Here is a 20,020-nt window from a genome sequence, read left to right as displayed (position 1 = left end):
AGGGATCTTCCCAACCCAGGAATCAAACCCATGTCTCTTGTGTCTCCTGCATTGGTAGGAGGATTCTTTACCACTTGTGCCAACTGGGAAGTTCTGTTTGGGGAAGTCTATTTGGGGCAAAAAAGAGTCATAAACCAGAGAGCTTCCAAATCATGCTGCTCAGCTACTCTAAAGCTCCCTGCCTCCCTTGAGACAAGTTCAAGCTCTTTACACAGCATTGAAAGCCTCCTGTTCTCATCCCCTTGTCTCACAAGCTGGTAAGAGAGTCTGACAGGTAAACAGGCTCCAATTCCACAGTGTGTTACTGGAGACACAAAGGGCTGTAGGAACACGGAGGCATAGACCGGCCTGACTTGGGGGACAGGGAAGGCAGGACATCTAGGCTGACACTGGAAGGACCAGCAGAAGTGGCTCAGGCCGGAGGGTAGGCTTGAGTGGTGGGAGCAGGGAGGAGGGCGTTCCTGGCAGATGGAACAGCAGGAACAAAGGCCTGGAGGTTGGGATGTGCTGAGAAAACACAGTTCTGTTCGTCTGGAGAGGCCAGCAAAGACCAGACTGGGAGCAGCCTTGCAGGCTGGACTGGGGGCCTGGACTAGAGAGTGACAGAGAGCCTGGGAAAGGTTTAAGCCGGGGGGGTGGGTGACATGAACAGGTTGGGGGTGGTGATGAGAGAGGGGACAGGGAGAGCAAGAAGGGGGCCAGTGTGGGCTTCCGGGGTGGGAGAGAAGGCACCGGTGGGCTCTAAATTTAGAAGAGACAGGCTGACATGTTAATTGAGGGGACCAGAAGGTGAGAGAAGAAAGACTCCTGGAGGGTGGGGGGTTGCCTGGGGGCGAGCAGGACTGAGTTGGGAATCAAGGGGTTGGTTTAGACCATGCTGGAGTTACAAACAGGCCTCTTTCTCCAGGCCTGCGGGCACACCACACCTGGCAGCCACGGGGAAGTGGGGGGTGGGGGGGCACATACCAGTTTCCATGTCACCACTGCCAGAAAGCTCCGAGGAGGGTGAGCAAGCCTGCTGGTGAGGTGTCAGACCATGCCCCAGGTCAACTTTCCCCTTTTTTCTCCTCCTTCCCCCAACTTCTGGGGTTTTCTGTCCATGGGAGGGAGAGGAATGACTTGGCATGGTCCCAGTGGCTTGGGGTTGAGGGAGAGGCAGTGCCAGACAAGGGGTTGCTCCTAGGATTCCAGTTTTCTTGCCTCTCTGCTCTCACTTCCCTGGGCCACTACTCATGGAACTCCCCTCCCCTGCCTCCATCCACTGATGGTCCAGCCCCAGGACCCAGAGTGAAGGGAACAAGCCAGGGGCACTCACAAATTCAGAAGGACCAGGCCCTGCAGGGCAGGGATTGGTGGACCCAGGGAGCCTCCCCAAAGCAGGGTGACGGGAAGGACCCAGTGAGCAGTGTGAGTGTGAGAGCACCAGGGGGTACTGCAGGATCAAACGTGCACACCTTGACCCAGCCGCCTGATAAGAGATTGGTAGACACTCCCAGTAGATGCAGACAAGTGTGTACATACCCAGCATCAGCCACACACACATCCCCTCACTAATAGGGTCCCAATACAGCTCAGCAATTTACTAGATATGTATGATCAAGTTATTTAGTTTCTTTGATCCTTAGTTTTCCCATCTGTAAAATGGGGGCAATGCTAGTGTTTTCCCCCTTCATGGATCTGCTATGAGGACTGAATGATAATTAGCTGTAAAATGCCTGGAATAGTGCCTGACACACAGCGAGTGCTCAACAATTGCCCCCTGGTGTAGGTGTGGCCACAGATTTCAATTGCGCTGTCTGAAAAAATCATATGGCTCCCTCAACCACAGTTGAACTGGGGGACATTAGGGATGCCATCATAATGTTAGTATGAGGCTTTTCCACTTTGAAATAACTCTTGGGCCTGTGTCTGCCTAAAAGAGGTGGCAGGTGGAGCTCTGTGATCTTCTGAATGAGTCTCTGGCCTTCCCTGAGGGTCTCAGGGAAGCTGTCATCCAAGCCCCTCCCCCACTTTACCTACAGTCCCTCCTTTTGCATTTTAGATGTACGCCCTCCAGTCCCCCTGGACCTCAGTTCCTAGCCCATCTTGCCCAGGCCCTGGGAAAACCATTCCAAGAACGGGAAGCTACTTGGCAGGGGAACACCAGCTCTGTTGCTGGAGAATAGTGGCATCCACACATTCCTCCCTCTGCCCCAGCCCTTGGGCTTCCTTTCCCATCAGCCCAGATTCCTCATGTCCTGAGATGGCATCACCCACTGGAGCCTCTCCTGAGGTGGCCTTGCCCCTCCCTACTGTCCCTGAGCTGACTCTTCTGACTCCAGAGGTCTTAACCAGGGCCCAGGGCACCAGGCAATCAGAGGGCCAGGCCTCACCACCCCCCCACCCCACAAAGAGCCTTGCTGAGCTTCCCTCTGTGCTCACATTCACTCACATCCTTTCTCTCTCTCAGGGTTCTGGACCATCCTCTAGGGTCCTAAGTGTATCTCTGCTTTACAGAGGAAGAAACTGAGGATCAGAGAGGGGAAGCACCTTTCCTGAGGCCACACAGAGAGTGAGGATGGAGCCAGGACCTGTTCCCAGTACTGTGGGCTTCCCTCCAGACTGTGCCCTCATGCCTAGAGTGAGCCTTCCAGCTGCCAGAGTCAGGGTCTAAGGGGTGATGTAGGCAGAGGAGCTGGGATTCCAATAGCTAGCACTGTCGGCAAGGGAGGCCCAGAGTGGGGAGTTTTGCAATAGTTCAGTCAGTACAGAGATGAGAGATGACTGCACCGCACTGACTGGGTCTGCAGAGCTCCAGGCACGGCTCCTTCTCTTATCAGGAGCTTGGCTTCATCCTGTGATCTGGCCCCAAAGGACACCCCACCCCACTTGTCATGAATCTTTGAAGCCCAGTTGTGGACCAGATGGAGCCTCATTTCAGTTCAGTCACTCAGTTGTTTCTGACTCTTTGCGACCCCATGGACTGCAGCACACCAGGCTTCCCCGTCTTTTGATAGAGCTTCAGTTTTCTCTCAAAAACAGAGGGTTCTGGGTGACCCACGAGAAGATCACCTAGCATTACATGTCAGAATCTCAGGTTCTTACCCCTAAGATAATGTTTTCCCAGGGCCACCTGACTGACCCAGCGACCTACTCAATGTTCCCTCTGCCCCATGTGGGCATTGGATGGGACCCACATGAGTCCTAGGTGCTCCATTCAGAAGCCTGGCCTGACAATACTCCCACCCATATGGCCCAGGTGAAAGGTTGTTTCTTCCCCAGGGAGAATGGAGCCAGCTGTTGGCAGGACCAGTCCTTAAGGCCCACAATGAGCTGGCCAAGTTGCTGCACAGCTGGGCTGAGGATTCTACATGTGACTGACCTCCAGGCCTGCCTGGCAGGTGGACTCACAATCTTATCTGCCTTTTCCACCACCCACTTCCCTTGTCTTCCACATTCACACTCCCCTCCACCTCCCAGCTTGGCCCTTCCTTTTAGTAACACATGCTGAGTACAAACAGATAAACTAATCTTGTCAGAGGCTGGGAGGCAGAAACAAGTGGCTTTGTCACTTGCCTCAGACCAGGCTCCGTACTCCTATTGATGTGGCCACCCATGGCCCACAGGGGAGGCCGGCAGCGTGAAGTAATGAGAAGCGGAATATGATCCAGAAAGAGAAACGTGGCCTAGGCCAGATGAAGCTGCTGGGAACCCATACTTCCCTGATCTTGCCTTCCCTGGTGTCTCCCATACCTGACTCTTTAAACCCCACAATGATAGTGCATTCTCCATAATGTTGGCTAAAGAAAACATAGAAACTACAGAAAATTTAAAGGAAAAAGAAGGAAAAAAAAATCAAGGTCACTGATGACTCTGCAACTCAGAGCCAACCACAGACACCACTGTGGCATCAATCCTTCCTGTTACTTTAGACATCTTTGGAGTATTTTGGTATGTACTTTCCATGGTCATATTCAATTTACAATTTCAGATTCTACCTTTTTCAAGTTATTAAACCACATCAGCCTTTCCTCAAGGACTAATAATGACAGCTGATAATGGGTTTTCCCTGTTTGAATTGCTTTACTTACATGAACACATTTAACACTCACTACAACCCGGTGAGTATTATTATCATGCAGAATTTACAGATGGAGAAACTGGAGTCCAGAAGAGTCACACAGCTTATAAGTGGCAATGCTGGGATTCAAGCCCAGTAGCCTGGCTCATAACCAGTGCTAAATCATTGGTTACTCTAGAGTCTCACGGAACATGATATTACTGACCATGTGGCATAAATTATATTCTGTAGGTGTAACATCCTTCTTCACCCATCCCCTACAGTCTTACTGGGGTGAGGCTGTTATCAACAAGGCTATAGGACACTCATCCTGTAAACAATTTTTTGTGTGTTTTGGATGGTCTCCCAGACCAAATTTCTCGGTCAAAGGATAGGGTAGTTTTGTTTTGTTTTGAATATTTACTTGGTTACCCCGGGTCCCTGACCGCCATCACCCAGTTCTGGACTTCCACATCATGAGTGCTTCCAGACCCACATGGTCCTGACTGAGAAAGCCAGCATGTGTGAGATTTAGGGAGTGTCTTTAAAGAGACTGCACAAACCTCTGCACAGGAGGGAGCCTCTGTGTATATGTGGAGGGGCAGAGGGGAGTGAGGCCTTTAAATTCACAGGGAGGAAAACTGGGGGCTAAGAACTAAGTGCTCAGGTGTTCCGCTCCAACCTTAGTACATACTGGTGCTCAGTGCTTGACTCACACTACCTCAACTTTAAGCCCATTGTACAGATGAGCAAACTGCAAAGGTGTTATAGGCTGGTCAGTTTTTCGAAGAGCCAAGACCATTGACAGTGACTTATCACCCCAAGGCAGAGATAAGGCTGTGGGCTGATGGGAGAGCTGGTTACAACTTCTCCCACCCTCTCACCTTCTATTGATGATTAAAAGAAGATAAAAGTCGGACTGCCCAGATCGCCGCATACACACCCGCCATCTGACATCTGTGGGGTGGACATCGTCCCAGACTGCGGCAGGAGCCGGCTGGCTGGAGAATGAATTGGATTCTGTGCTTGAGCGTCACCCTCCTACTGGTGGTGCAGACAGCCTGGGGTAAGCCCCCACCCTTCCCGGGTTCAAGAGGGACATAGGCCACAGGAACAGGCCCCCAACTCAACCTCTCCTGGAGGCAGCAGGGTAGGGACATTTAGAGATCCGGGTGGATCGGGGTGGTGGGCAGCTGGGACCATGGACATTTATATTTACATTTTTATAAAATATATCTTATAATTTACATAACTTTGTACACTTATATTCTTTATGTAATTAATACTGGTTAAAATTCTTATTAATGTGTGTGTATATATATATATACATATTAGTGTATGTGTGTGTGTAAAATCATCGTGTAACCACCAAGCAGATCAAGATCTAGAACATTTCAGGACTGCTCTGGTGGTCCAGTGGTTAAGACTCTGTGCTACAATGCAGCGGGGTGGGTTTCATTCCTGGTCAGGGAACTAAGATCCCACCTGCCATGAGGCAAGGCCAAAAAGACAAAAAAAGATCTAGAACATTTCCAACATCTGACATGCAGCTTCCCAGTCAATACCCTCAAAGTAACCACCACCATTCTGATGGCTATACTAATTTAGTTTTGTCCATGTTAATAAATTAATTTTTTTTTCTTGTTTACATGCAGGAACTTAGCTCCCCAGCTAGGGATCAAACCTGAGCCCTCTGCAGTGGAAGTGCAGAGTCTTAACCACTGGATCACCAGGGAAGACCCGACATTAAAAATTTTTTTAACTTGAAACTTTGCTGAAACAACTTTTAGCATTCTGGCACATTGTTAGTCTTTTTATTGCATATTTGTATATAGCTGTGATACATGCACTTAAACAATTTTATTCTTTTTTTTTCACTTAAGAACATGAATAAACAGTTTATAACTTGAGTTCATAATTACATTTACTTTTCCTGATCCCCAGATACAAATAATGCTTCTTGTCCTCACTATGGCAAGTATGACTGTGATTCATAAAGTCTTTCTTTTAATACATTTCTGACTATTTTCATAAGGGTGGACCTAGAGTGGAATTACTGAGTCAAAGCATGTGAACATTTTATGGCTCTTATACATTTTGCCAAATTAGTTTTTCGAGATGGTGTATTAATTTATCTTCCATCAACAGCATATGTGAGTGTCCTTTTCATCGCATCTTTGCCAGAATTGGGTGCTATCATTTTTTAAAGATTTCTTTTTTTTTTTGGATGTGGACCATTTTTCAAGTCTTTACTGAATCTGTTCACAATACTGCTTCTGTTTTGTTTTTGGTTTTTTGACTGGAAGGCATGTGGAACCAGAGATGGAACCACACACCCCCTGCATTGGAAGCACAGAGTCTTAACCACTGAACTGCCAGGGAAGTCGAGGTGCCATTGTTTTTAATTTATTAAGTGGAAATTGTAACTCTTGGTTTTAATTGTGCTTTATGACTTCTAAAAACATGGAATATTGTTTTCACAAGTGCTTACGTATTGCCTCGGGGTAGCAGAGTTAGGACTCGGAGCACTCCTCATCAGCTCTGATTCAGGGGTATAGAGCACTCTGTCAGATGCTTAGGTGCTCCCAGAGGCTGGGGCGAGGACAGTAAAACACTACTGTTTAAAGCAGAGCTCTGATGTGAGACAGTCTGTGTCACCTTGGACAAGTTATACACCCCATTGAACTTCCACTTCCACATTTGTGTAGTAGGAAAATACAAAACAGTTACCTTTTAAATTTTCTTAGGCAGATGAGGTGAGATAGCATAAAAGTGTTTGGCAGAGTGCCAAGCTATAATAAAAGATCAGTCAATCATAGTCATTAGTTATTCAATCATGAGTGGACCCAGAATTCAGGGCAAATCTGAGTAATATGATAGATCTTGACCTCCTGGCTCTGTCCTATGAGATCTCAAGCTGGTCACTAACCATCTCTGGGTGTCAAGGCCCCACCCCGCTCCTCCAAGGGCCATTGAGAAGCCTACATGAGAGGACCATGTGAAAGGGCCTTGTAAGTTGCAAGGGACTACACACACACACAGAGGAGGTTTGAGATGGTCCCTTGCCCCTGCTGGCACACCTCCATGTTTGAAGGGTCACTGTTGCAGCCAGTTCTTTGTGCCCAGATATTGCTCATGTAAGACCTGGGGACGTGGGCAGAGAGGCCACCTGCAGCTGGGATGTGAGGGTGTGTTCTTACCATACCAACTGTTGTTGTTCAGTTGCTCAGTCACGTTCAAGTCTTCTTGATCCCTCTTTGCTGCCAACTGCAGCACGCCAGGCTCCCCTGTCCTCCACTGTCTCCCAGAGTTTGCTCAAATTCATGTCCATTGAGTCCACTGAGTCAGTGATGCTATCTAACCACCTCATCCTCTGCCACCCCCTTCTCCTTTGCCTTCAGTCTTTCCCAGCATCAGGTCTTTCCAGTGAGTCAGCTCTTTGCATCAGGTAGCCAAAGTATTGGAGCTTCAGCTTCAGCGTCAGTCCTTCCAATGAATATTCAGGGTTGATTTCCTTTAGGATTGACTGTTTTGATCTCTTTGCAGTCCAAGGGATTCTCAAGAGTCTTCTCCAGCTCCATAGCTCGAAAGCATCAATTCTTTGGCACTTAGCTGTATCAATGCTATTTGAAAAATGAGTTGCATCAAAATCTCCTAGAAGGGGTTGTAAATCTAATTTCCTGATGCGACCTGAGATTCTCTTTCAGAGGATGTAGAATGGGACCTAGGAATTTTAATTTCCTGATGATTCTTCCAGAGGATTCTAATGCCCAATCAAGTTAGATAATACTTTGATTAGATTTGCTTTCTGTCATTTTGTAGGGTGAGCCCCCAGGGAACCAGGGCACAGAAAAATTCAGCTTTTTGTTCTGTTTTTTGACCATGTGGCTTGTGAGATCTTAGTTCCCCAGCCAGGGATTGAGCCTGGGCCCTTGGCAGTAAGAGTGCAGAGTTTTAGCCACTGGACCATCAGGAAATTCCCGAAAAATTTAGTTTTGATAAAGGGGGAGGAGGAGAAAGAAATGACAGGGGTGCTTCAGGAAGGGGAAAAACAAACAAACAAACAAACATAGCTTTGATATCTTAAATCAAATACACTAGATAAAATTAGTAAGAGGAACACAGAAGAAATAGGCAATGACACAACTGTGAAAAGCTTCAAGCTGGTGCTGTGGCAGATGGGTCAAGGTGTTTCTGGTGTCCAGGGTGACCCTTTTCTTCTCTTTCTAGGTGCCTTGCACACCAAGGAGCCTCTAGTGGATACCAAATATGGGACGCTCCGAGGAAAGCAAATACATGTGGGGAAGACACCCATCAATGTCTTCCTAGGAGTTCCCTTCTCCAAACCTCCTGTGGGTGCCCACAGGTTCGCTGCCCCAGAACCCCCAGAGCCCTGGGAAGGAATCAGAGATGCCACCACCTACGCCCCTGTGTAAGAACCAGAGGACTGTGGGCTGGGAGGTGGGCAGATCCCAAGCAAGGCAGTGAATCAATGCCCACTTCCGGGCCAGGGTTTGAACAACTCACTGAAGAGTGCACTGTGTGGCCACGGCAAGCCTGGGGACCATTCTGGGCCTCAGTTTCCAAAACTATATAATGAAGTAGCTGGTCTAGACAGTATTTAAGGCACTGATAAGACTGCTTTTTATTCTCTTGTGGGAAGGCTCCAGGCAAAGAGGAGATGCACACTGACTGTGCCCCCAGGACCTGCTGGGGAGCTGAGTTTCCCTAAATGTGTGTGAGGAACAGCACACACACACACAGAAAACCCGGAGCTCTTCCCTCTTCCTTGGTGCTTGAACCTAAGAACAGGTCACCCCCAGCCCTTCACTGCAGAATACGGGGAAACCTGGACTCAGTTGCAGTTTCAATGTCCCAGGGTCTTAATGCAACCCCTAGCTGGGCCTGAATCACATAAGCATGTTGGGACAATGACTGCCCTTTGAAGCACTGGGCATGGCAGTTTACCAAGAACAAGTATATTTATTGTTCACTCAGACCATTGAGTAACGCACTGTCCAGAACATTCTGTGATGAACATTAACACTGTTCAGCATCAACTGGATAAATTACTGGATTTAGAAAAATGTCTACTGTGAGAACCTAGGTGTCAGGTGATATAAAAAAACTACAACTACCTGGGTATCTAGTTGTTAAAAAACAGGATATCCACTTTAGAACATGATTGACTGTCGCTGGAACACTGGGGTATTGGTTGTTAAACTACTGGCCATCACTGAGAGAAGCCTAGGCATTCTGAACATTGTGTGACTGTTATTCGGAACTCCATGGATCAGGTGACAGAATATGGAAAACTGTTGTTGGAACACTGAGGATCAGGAGTTTCTAGATTGGGGCGTCCCTTGCATAAACATCTGGGTGTCAGTTGTGGGAATCTTGGCCACTGGCTGTTTGGAACACAGAGTGTCAGGTGTAAGAATTGGTGGATAACTTAGAACAGATTGTGGGGTGGTAATTAAGGGGAGAAGAGGGAGAAAGAAAGCTCTTACAGAGATGGTGGCTTTGACCAGGGTAGTTACAGTGAAGGTGGGTGGGAGTAGTCAGGCTCCAGATTTATTTTGAAGGTAAAATTGACAGGATTTTCTAGAGAATTGGATGTGAGTCACAAGGAAAGAAGAATAATCAAGGATAATGACTAGTTTGGGGCAGAGCAGCAAGGCGAATAGAGGCACAATTCTAAATGGAGAAGACTAGGGCAAGAGCAGGTTTGGGCAAAACAAGAGCTCATTTTGGGGTATGTTAAGTTTGGCATGTCTAATAGATATCCACGTGGAGATGTGGAATAGATGGTTTGGACAAAGGGAGCTGGAAGGAGACTAGTCATCAGAATGTCAGTGATGTGAAGCCCTAGGGCTGAAGGACATCAGCTCAGGAAAGAAAAATCAGACTGAAAAGAGAAATGAGGATTGAGGCCTGGGGCATTCTCCTGCTTAGGCTGGAAAGAAGAGGAGGAGTCACCCATGAGGTGGCAGGAAAACCAGGAGAGTGGGATTACAGAAGCCTAAAGAAGGAAGTCAGGTGGCAGAAGATGAGATGGTTGGATGGCATCACCGACTCGATGGGCATGAATTTGAACAAACGTCAGGAGACAGTGAAGGACAGAGGAGCCGGCGTGCTGTAGTCCACAGGGTCACAAAGAATAAGACACGACTTGGTGACTGAACAACAATAGAGAAGGAAAGCTTTGAAGAAGCAGAGAATGGTCAACCATACCGAGGGGCTACCAGGGCAAGTAAGATGATGGGAGAGATTTAGCAAGATGGAAGTCACTGGTGACTTTGACGGGAATGGCTTTAGTGGCAGGTTGGAGACAGAGGCCTCAAATGCTTATAACCCCAGTTCTAGGCTCTAAGGGCCCTGGCCTTCCTGCTGGGATGCTGGATGTTTATTGGACAGCATAAAGAAAGCTGAGCACCGAAGAATTGATGCTTTTGAACTGTGGTGTTGGAGAAGACTCTTGAGAGTCCCTTGGACAGCAAGGAGATCCAACCAGTCCATCCTAAAGGAAATCAGTCCTGAATATTCTTTGGAAGGACTGATGCTGAAGCTGAAACTCCAATACTTTGGCCACCTGATGTGAAGAACCAACTCATTGGGAAAGACCCTGATGCTGGGAAAGATTGAAGGCGGGAGAAGAAGGGGACGACAGAGGATGAGATGGTTGGATGGCATCACCGACTCAATGGACAAGAGTTTGAGTAAATTCCGGGAGTTGGTGATGGACAGGGAGGCCTGGCATGCTGCAGTCCATGGGGTTGCAGAGTCGGACACGACTGAGCTACTGAACTGAACTGATCCTAACACCAACATTAGCTGCTGCTGAGAAGTCAAGCAAAGACAATCTATATAGAGAGAGACAAGTTGCCTACTGGTGATCTTGGACAGGCTGGTAGGTGTGGAGGGGAAGAAAACCTATTGAAAAGTTTGGCCTTGAGGGGAAGAGAGAGAGAGATTAGTTGCTGGAGAAGGTGGGTAGTAGAGGATAGGTTTGGACCAAGGTATGTTGAAGCGCTGTGGGGAAGGACTGAAAAGGAACAGGTGATGATCTAGGGTTAGGGAGGTGGGGATGAACTACACCTACAAAAACACACATACACACAATGAAGACAGGCTGGGACAAGAGAAGGGAACAGAGGAGAAGGCAGATAGGGTTCCTGAATTCAGTCAAATGCACCCAGTCCCACCTGTTATAAGAATAGCCATCCCCAGGGCTGGGCCAGCATGGAGGAAAGGCAAGATGGCCTGACAGCCCAAGATCCATACAGTGCATAGGCACAGGGCCAAGTGCCAGGAAGCAGATAAACACATCTCCATCCCTACCCTTTGGAAGCAAAAACAACCAATCAAAATTACTCCAAGCCAGTATTGTAGTTAGTAGTGTATAGAGGTTTGGGAAGCCCAGAGGGGAAAGTGCCCAGCAGAGACACACATAAGCTGGACCTTAAATGTGAGTAGGAGCTTGCTGGGCAGAGGAGAAGGCATTTGGTAGAGAGAACAGAGGCACGGGAGCTTGGAGGTGGGAGGCAAGAGATCATCTGTATTTGGAACAGAGTGACTGGGAGGAGATGACTAGATGGGAAGGAGAGCCTAGGTTAGTGTGGATGAACCTAGACTTTATCCTGGGGGCAGGAGTTACCAGGGATGGTAATAAGGAGGGGAGTGACATGGTCAGATTTGTGTTGTCTGTCAATCTTTCCGGCCAGGGAGTGGAGGATGAGTTGGAGGTGAGGTGAAGAGGCAGGGACAGAGTCCTGGCCAGAGTGATGGTGGCTTTCACAGGGCAGCAGCCTTGAAGTGAACAGAGGGGGCCTACTCAAAAGCTGTTTTGGAGCCAGAATAGAGACTGAGGGGAGGACAGGGCTTGTAAGAAAGGAGGTGCTCAGAGCAACCAGGTTTCTAGCTTGACAGCACCAACAGGTCTTCAACAGGAGCAGGAAACTGCTTCCTTCCTTGGGAAGAGGCACACCAAGACGCAAGGCAGGGAATGCCAACCTGCCTCTCACCCCTGGACCTAATGTTAGTGGAGACTTCTAGGACAAGGATACAAACACACACACGTTGCCTAAATTTTGCTTTGGGTTCTAGTCCCTCACTACTGGAACCTGGGTTGAAACCATTCTCCCCAATATCACCACGGCGCTGGACCCCAACTCACATCGTGTCCACAGGTGCCTCCAGGAGTCCTGGGGGCAGGTCACCTCCATGTATTTCAACACACACAAACGATATAAATGGCTGCACTTCAGTGAGGACTGTCTGTACCTGAATGTGCACGCGCCAGTGCGAGCGCGCGGGGACCCTCTGCAGCCCGTGAGTATTCAGCCTTCAACCACCTACTATCCCACTCAGCACCCCCTGTCCCGCTCAGGCCTCAGCCCTTCTCGCCCAGGTGATGATCTGGTTCCCAGGAGGCGCCTTCCTCGTGGGTTCCGCTTCCACGTACGATGGCTCCGAATTGGCTGCCCGGGAGAAAGTGGTGGTCGTGGTTCTGCAGCACAGGCTCGGCATCCTGGGCTTCCTCAGGTGGGCGGGACCGGAAACCCGCGCCTGGGGTCAGGGGCGGGGCCTCCTCGGCCCTTGGGCTAAGGGCGGAGGAGGTGAGGATTGGGTGGAAGAAAGAGGGCGTGGCCTATGGGGGCGTATCCTCGTGGGGGGCGTGGTAGGTCTAATGCTTGGAGCAGACAGGTAGGTGTTCGCTACCGCTCAGTGGGGCGGCGCCCAGTTATAAGGAAGGAGGTGCAGTGGTTACATCCAGTCTCTGAGGGACAGGGAGGAACAAGGCGCGGGGCTCCCCAGCACCCAGGCGTCGGGGCTCCTGACCCTGATAGTGAGCCCCGCTCTCAGCACTGGGGACAGCCAAGCCCGCGGGAACTGGGCGCTGCTGGACCAGATTGCGGCTCTGCGCTGGGTGCAGAAGAACATCGAAGCCTTTGGCGGAGACCCAGGCTGCGTGACTTTGTTCGGCCAGTCATCAGGGGCCATGTGCATCTCGGGACTGGTGAGTGCAATGCCCAGATAGACCTAAGCACAGTCGCAGGACCGCGTGGCCTACGGGTTCTGAACATATACTTGTGCAGATTTGGGTATACAAGAACATTCCAATCCACAGACCTGCCTTCACCACTGCCATGGGTACCACCCCTCACTACCAAGGATATCTGTTCCATTCAGGGAGGAAACCAAGCCAGCCCAGAAAGGGCAATGCTAAGACTATGAATGTGGTGGGCCAGAAAGATCATCCAGCACTTTCTGCCTCTCCACATTCCCCCAGAGGTCTATGCCCAAAACAGAGACCACTATGTGCCCTCTGGGCAGGGTTGGGGCCACAGATCAGGCATAGGAGTCAGGCATAGGTTAGAGACTGGGCTTTGCCCTTGACTTCTGGGGTACTGCTGACCTAGAGTTTGAGGGTAGGTCAGGTGCCCTGTGAGGGACATGTGGCTGGGCAGTTAACAGGGACCACATCACACAGGACCTCACTGGGCCACAGTAATAACACTCAAACACTTGAGCACATTCCATGTGCCAGTCACTTTTCTAAGCACCTTATACATATTCATTCATTGAATTACCTCAACAATCCAAAAAGAGGAGTATTCCCTTTCTGCACTCTACAAAAAGAGAAGTGTTCTCCACTCTTACAGAGGAAGAAAGTGAGGCCCAGAGAAGTTAAGCAACTTTATTGAAAATGCATTGGAGAGCAGGCAAAGATTTTAAGCAGGGGAGTGACACAATCAGATGTGCCTTTAGAGTTGGCTCTGTCTGCTGGATCTGGATTAAAATGAAGCACAAACAGAGACTTGGAGACCAGCTTGGGGTGAGGGATATTATATCTAATGGGGGCTAGTTCTGAAATAGAAGCAGGAAAGATGGACAGTAAAGGAGCAATGCAGGAGGCCAAGTAGTCAGGACAGGGCCAACTGCAGCATGCAGATGACCGGAGGAGAGAGGGAAGGCCCAGATGGATGGTTTGGGTAAGGGACAACCCCCAGATGGGGAGTGGCTGGAGCAAGTTTGCGGCACATGAAGTCTGAGGTGCCCAGGGGGCAGGATGGGGGTCCCATATATGGTTGTTCTCTCCAACCTGGGTAGCAGGGGAAGGCTAAGAGCTATCAGCGCAGGTAATTGGGGTCATGGGAACCATAGGGTCCCCTTCTCCTATTCCTAGTCCAGTAGCAGAGGGGGGCCCTTTTGGTTTGTTACACCAGCAGAACCACTGCAACAACACCAGATGCCCTGAGGGACCCCTGGGGCCATTCCACAGACCAGGACATGGATGCCCAGAGAGTGGAAGGCACAGGCTCTAGGTTTAGGACTCCAACCCAGAACTCCTGTCTTCCTCCTTGCTTCTGCCCTCTCTGGGCCCCTTCAAGCAACCCAGCCAGGCCAGAAAGGCACCCCAAACTGCCCAAGTGGTCCCCATTTGTGCATGTCATGGCTACCACACTCCCCCCACCCCTGCAGATGACATCACCCCTAGCCCGGGGTCTCTTCCATCGGGCCGTTTCCCAGAGTGGCACCTCAGTACTCCAAATCTTCATCACTCCTGATCCACTGAAGGTGGCCAAGGTGAGTGTCTCCTCTCTCCTAAGGTTCAGCAAGGGAAGCAGGATGGGCACACCCTCAAGCACCTCTTCTCTTCACAGAAGATTGCCCAGCTGGCAGGCTGCAATCACAACAACACAAAGATTCTGGTAGACTGCCTGAGAACACGATCAGGGGCTGAGGTGATGCGTGTTTCCCAGAAGATGGTAGGTAGAGCTTCCTTCCGGCCTCTGACCCAGCTGCCTGCAGCCTTCTGACCTGGTACTCAGCCGCCCCCGGCACCACGCCTCAGAAGATTCCCTTTAGTCCCATCCTCTTCTCTTCCCACAGAGATTCTTCAAACTGCACTCCCAGGAAGACCCTCGAGAGGTGAGCAGGCCCCATTCTGTCTGAACATCTCCTGTGAGCCAGACACTTAGGATACTCAGGCCAAAATTCCTTCACAGGTCTGATGTTCCACTGGGGGCAGATAATAAACACTATAAATAAATGAATTATTCACTTCTTCAGGAGGTGATAAGTTAATGGAAACAAAAGGAGGAGAGTAAGGAGGTTGGGCATGTTGGGAGGGGTAGGATTTTAAATAGAAGGAACAGAGAAGTCTTAGCAAAGATTTTCAAGAGATAAGAGAATGAGCTATGTGAATACCTCTTGGTGTCAGCCAAGGGGTGGGAGATGGGGGTATCCTGAGTCTGAGTAGCCTGGTCCTGCCTGTGGCTGGTCTTCTCTCACACCAGGTTGACTGAGCCCCAGCTTTTTCCCAGTCAAAGAGCATATAGCTAGAGTAATTTCTGGAACTTGCTGAGCTGGCATCTTTGAGCAATGGGGTCCTAGGAGGGTAAGTGGGAGAATTGACTTGAACCCCCCCCTTGCCTTATAGATTGTGTGGTTCATGAGCCCCGTGGTGGACGGTGTAGTGTTTCAAGACAACCCTGTTGTGCTCCTGACTCAGGGGCAGGTTGCCCCTGTGCCTTACCTTTTGGGTGTCAACAGTCTGGAGTTCAACTGGCTCTTACCTTTTGTAAGTGAAGAGGAGGGATGCCCATCACAGTAGGGGTAGCAGAGGATGCCTTTTGAGCAGTGCTGGGTACCAGGTCAGATCCCAGAGGTCTCTCTGGGGATGCCCAAGAGCTTGGGAGCCTCCTGCAGTCCCTGTGCAGTGATAACTGTACAGGAATGATGAGAGGGAGAGAAGCATAGTCTCTTGGGGTTTGGGGGCCCCAAATCTTTAGCTCATAGTGTAAATGGGTCCTCATATCCATTCCTTCCCCTCGAGGCGGCTGTACATCCTGGGTCCCTCCCTTGCTCCCGGGTGGATCAGGGCAGATGTCTGAGCTCAGGAGGGCCCTCCAGCCCCCACTGCAGCTCCAAACCAAGTTAGTGATGGAGAGGTTGGGAGCAGGAGTGCGGGAAAGGGTCATGGGCACTTCTGCTCTGAGAAGAGCCTTGGGGCCTGATGTGGCACAGCTGGAATCCTTCCTAATGTTTGGGCCTGGCCTACACCTGGGCCCTTGCCTTGTGGAGCAGATCATGAAGTTCCCGATGAGCCATCTGAGGAAAGAAAGCATCATCAAGCTGCTCTGGAATACCAGCACCCTATTGGTGAGGGGCCGTGCTGTTATGTGCACTCTGTTTGGTTCGACAAGGCAGCCTCCCTATTTATACCTAGTAGCTGCTCTTCACAAAGGGCTCCCAACCAGGACAGAGATGTTCCTTGGGGGGGCCTGGGGTTTTGCACGGGATCAGGTGACTGCTGTTGGGCAAGGCTCTCCAGACTTCCTCGGGGACACAGCAAGCAGTTCTCATGCAGCTAAAACACTGGAGTAAGAATTGTCAAAGGGGGAGGCCTTCCCAGGAGGCTCCTCATCCCCCTACACCCAGGCCAAAAACTCCTGGGAGTGCCAAGCCTGGATCCAAGTCACTGGTGTGCCTACCTCTGACCCAGCTGGCACCCCACACCTCAGGGTGGGTGTGACTTCCCCACCTAGAATGTCACCAAGGAGCAGTTACCACTGGTGGTGGAGGAGTACCTGAGTGATGTGGATGACCATGACGAGAAGATGCTACAAAAACATGTGATGGACCTGGCTGAGGATGCTACCTTTGTGTACTCCACACTGCAGGCTGCCCGCTACCACCGCAGTATGTGGGGTCCTCAAGAGTGGCCACGCCTTGTCCACTGGGCTGCTTGCCCCTGGGCTGACCACTCACTCACTCACCCTCTCTGTACCTCTGGGCTGATGTAGAATTCCAAGTGGCCACAGAAGAGGCAGCGTACTGTCAACTGCAGAGAAGACAGGCTGTTCCTTAGGGCTGAGGAGGGCAAGGCCAAGGCCAGCCCAGAGGAAACAGCCTAGGGTGGACAGGAAAGGTCACCTGGCTGCAAGGACAGGCCTCTGTAGGGGTATCTTGGAGATCCTGCCCAGGCTGACCCAGGCTTGGGCAACACGTGGGTGAGAGGTCAAAGGAGGGGCTGGGGAAGGTTGACACTGAAGAACCGTAAGTGCCAAATAGAGAGAGGAGAGGTTCAGTATAAGGAAGAGAAGGCTTACCACAATCCCATGAGCTGTTTTCACGTCCCTAGTCTGCAGATGAGGACTTGCAGCTCTGAGAGGCTGGGTGTCTTGCCCCAGGTCATATGGCTAATGAGTAGTGTAGGTAGGATTCAAATCTGCTCCCTGGGTTCTGAAGCCCAAGCTCTTTCCCCTGCTTGATGCAGGTGGGTGGGATGCTTGGGGTGGATGAGAAGCCCGGGCTGAGACTTTCTCAGCAGCCTTCATTGGGTTCCTTGTTCCTAGATGCTGGCTTCCCTGTCTACCTGTACGAGTTTGAGCACTACGCTCCTGGCACTATCGTAAAACCCCGCACTGATGGGGCAGACCATGGAGATGAGATCGGCTTCATCTTTGGAAGTCCTTTCTCCAAAGGTGCCGAAGTCCCACCTGACTCCCCGCTGGGCGTCTAATCTCTCCATCTTTGTGTTCTGACCCTGCCCTCCCTGGCTGACCACAGGGAGTTAGCTAGCAAATTCTTAATCTGGAATGCTCTCCCAAGTGAAAGCCTCCCAGCATGGAAGCAGTGGGGTGGGATGTCCCCACCCCAGGCTCTGTTCTAAACACCACCTTCCATTCTGCCTCCAGGCCATTCCTCAAGCCAGGAGAAGGCACTGAGCCTCCAGATGATGAAATACTGGGCCAACTTTGCTCGCTCAGGGTGAGTCTGATCCCCCAACATGTGTGGGTGGTCTTCCTACCAGCGCTAGACCCGATGGTCAGCTGTTTCAGATATTTGTCCTTGTGTGTCCCATAGAAAAGGCACCTGGGCCTAAATGTCCCTAGAATATACCTCTCTTTGTCCCATGACCACATCCTTCTTTCACTCAAGCATTCCACAGTCACTGCCAATGCGCTTTTTTGTGGCCAGTTCAATATTGGGAGCTGGAATTCAAGGGTATCATAGACATGATCCCCATCTGCCAGCAGCCTGTTAATGGTTAACAAAAATATTAAATTACCATCTGGCATGATGAGAATTGTGTTGGGGGAGCGGAAGGCCCTATGAGAGCATAGAGGAGGTGTCTGAGCGGGCTGGGGTGGGCAGGGGCGGCTTCCTGGCAGAGATGACTTCTGAGCTGAGCTTTGGCTAGTCTTGCAACTAGTTTCCATCTCCACGTCCTCTCTCCTTTCTCTCCATCCTCCTGATGACACTCAAGGGATCTTTCTGAAATGTCATTTGACCAAGTCACCCACTTAAAACTTCATGGCTTCCCTTTGTTCCCAGGTAAAGTCCCATCCCCTTCACTTGGGACAAAAGTCTTCAAAATCCTTTCTGTTTCATCTCCTCCCACACCTATTCTCTTGACACACTCTATATTTTCGCCTCACCCTGTCCTTCTGCTTTCTTCCAAAAGCCCTGGGCTTTCAGACCTCCAACCCTTTGCACGCACAGTTCCCTCTGCCTCAAAGTCCCCTCCCACCACACTTTTCCTCCTCTTTCTTAAAGATCTGTCTAAATATCCTCTCTGTAAGGCCTTCTTGAACCCTGCCTCCCAAAGGGAAAGTGAATGAGGGAAAAGTAACAGAAGGAGACAAGTTGAAGACGAGCTCAAATAATCCTCTCTCCTTCCTCCCGGGCAGAAACCCCAACGGTGGGAAGCTGCCCTACTGGCCACGCTTCAACAAGGATGAGAAGTACCTGCAGCTGGATTTAACCACAAGGGTGGGTGTGCTGCTTAGGGAGGAGAAGATGGCCTTTTGGAAGAGGCTGCACCAGAATTAAGGACCTAAAAAGCAAGGCAATTCTGACGGTGGCTCTGCAGGAGGGAGCCTTAGGGATTGTCCCACCACGCAGGCCTTGGGAAGACTGGCCATGGACATATGTGGGACAAACATCCTGCCCTCCCCAGTCCATGACAGAGCTTTAACCTGTTTGGGGCCCAGAATCACCCTCTTCAGCCGGACATCCCATGATGTCCAGCTATCTCACTGACCATTGGATTAGTCCAGGCCCTTTCTGCCGGATTCTGCCCAGCTACCCAGACTCAGAACAAATGCTTCTCTTCCTTCTCCAAATCCTCCCACCCATCAAGGTCAACGTCAAGCCACTTCTTATGGGAAGTCCACCTAGATTGCCACTGCCCCACCATTGCAAACAGTTTGCCGTTCGCCATTCATCCTGCTCAACCTTATGCCTTTTCACATTGGACTGAGGCCTTGGGCAGGTTATGTGTTATAAGGAGTGATGCTTTGATAGCTGGGGATCTTCTCCCCTTTCCATACCGATTTTTCCCAGGGCCCCTTCAAAGCCTGGCCACAGAGACAGTCCTTAATAAAGACACGTTGGCTCTGAACTTGTGTCCATCTGTGAAACAGTTGGGTGAAGCGGATGGTTTCTCGATTTGAGTCCTTGGAGGGAGGGAGCACTGCTGGCTTCTCTCTGCCAGGCTGAGCCTGTGCTGCTCATTCAGTCAAGGAGAGCTGCTGCAAAGTTGCCTGGGCTGCAGAACACCTGGCTTTTTTTTTTCCCCACTGTCTTGAGTGCACCTCTCAGGACATCCACACTCCATGCTCACTTGTCCACTGGGTGAGGTCTTGGTGCTGCATTCAGACTCCTCACTCTCTGGTCTCTCTTGCAACCTGGGCATACCCCCACTGATCCCACAGGTTTTTTGTTTTACTGGGGGATTTTTTGTGGATTTTTTTTATTTTTGGAAAATATACACAACATGCAATTTACCATTTTAACCATTTTAATTTCAGTGACATTAAGTACATTTACATTATCATCATCATCATCCATCTCCAGAATTTTCTTTATCATCCCAAACTGAAATTCAGCATCCATTTAACAATAGCTTCCTATGAACCCAAACCCTGGTACCCACTATTCTACTTCTTAGCCTATGAATTTGAGTAT

At 50.1% G+C, this 20,020-nt stretch overlaps 1 protein-coding gene across 2 annotated transcripts; it reads left to right on the top strand.

The window, feature by feature from the left end:
* The first annotated feature begins 838 nt into the window (after nt 1–838).
* On the top strand, nt 839–19,740 carry CES4A (carboxylesterase 4A). 2 transcript variants are annotated; one of them, XM_055412602.2, is made up of 14 exons: nt 839–5,105; nt 8,270–8,471; nt 12,229–12,370; nt 12,450–12,583; nt 12,905–13,058; nt 14,525–14,629; nt 14,710–14,811; nt 14,936–14,974; nt 15,486–15,626; nt 16,133–16,207; nt 16,594–16,747; nt 17,404–17,532; nt 17,746–17,818; nt 18,742–19,740. In XM_055412602.2, exons 1-14 carry the CDS (start codon nt 5,048–5,050, stop codon nt 18,881–18,883), a joined length of 1,650 nt encoding a protein of 549 aa, XP_055268577.2. In that variant the 5' UTR covers nt 839–5,047; the 3' UTR covers nt 18,884–19,740. The 2 variants fall into 2 exon arrangements, with proteins under 2 accessions (XP_055268577.2, XP_055268576.2); XM_055412601.2 differs by having other exon boundaries at nt 842–5,105; nt 14,707–14,811; nt 18,742–19,738.
* The last annotated feature ends 280 nt before the right edge of the window (nt 19,741–20,020 follow it).

Source organism: Moschus berezovskii, chromosome 22 (genome assembly GCF_049115385.1).
Source record: "Moschus berezovskii isolate FMDL1 chromosome 22, NW_MosBer_1.0, whole genome shotgun sequence".
In the NCBI taxonomy this organism is placed as follows: Eukaryota; Metazoa; Chordata; class Mammalia; order Artiodactyla; family Moschidae; genus Moschus; species Moschus berezovskii.
Note: the sequence above shows the minus strand (reverse complement) of the source record. Positions and strands in the feature narration are given on the sequence as shown.

What these genes read in the sequence shown, in the direction of transcription:
- CES4A (XM_055412601.2), top strand. Translation starts at nt 5,048, where the DNA reads ATGAATTGGATTCTGTGCTTGAGCGTCACCCTCCTACTGGTGGTGCAG. An exon ending in TCAACTGGCTCTTACCTTTT is followed by an intron (nt 15,627 to 16,132) that starts GTAAGTGAAGAG and finishes CTTGTGGAGCAG; the next exon opens with ATCATGAAGTTCCCGATGAG. An exon ending in GGAATACCAGCACCCTATTG is followed by an intron (nt 16,208 to 16,593) that starts GTGAGGGGCCGT and finishes TTCCCCACCTAG; the next exon opens with AATGTCACCAAGGAGCAGTT.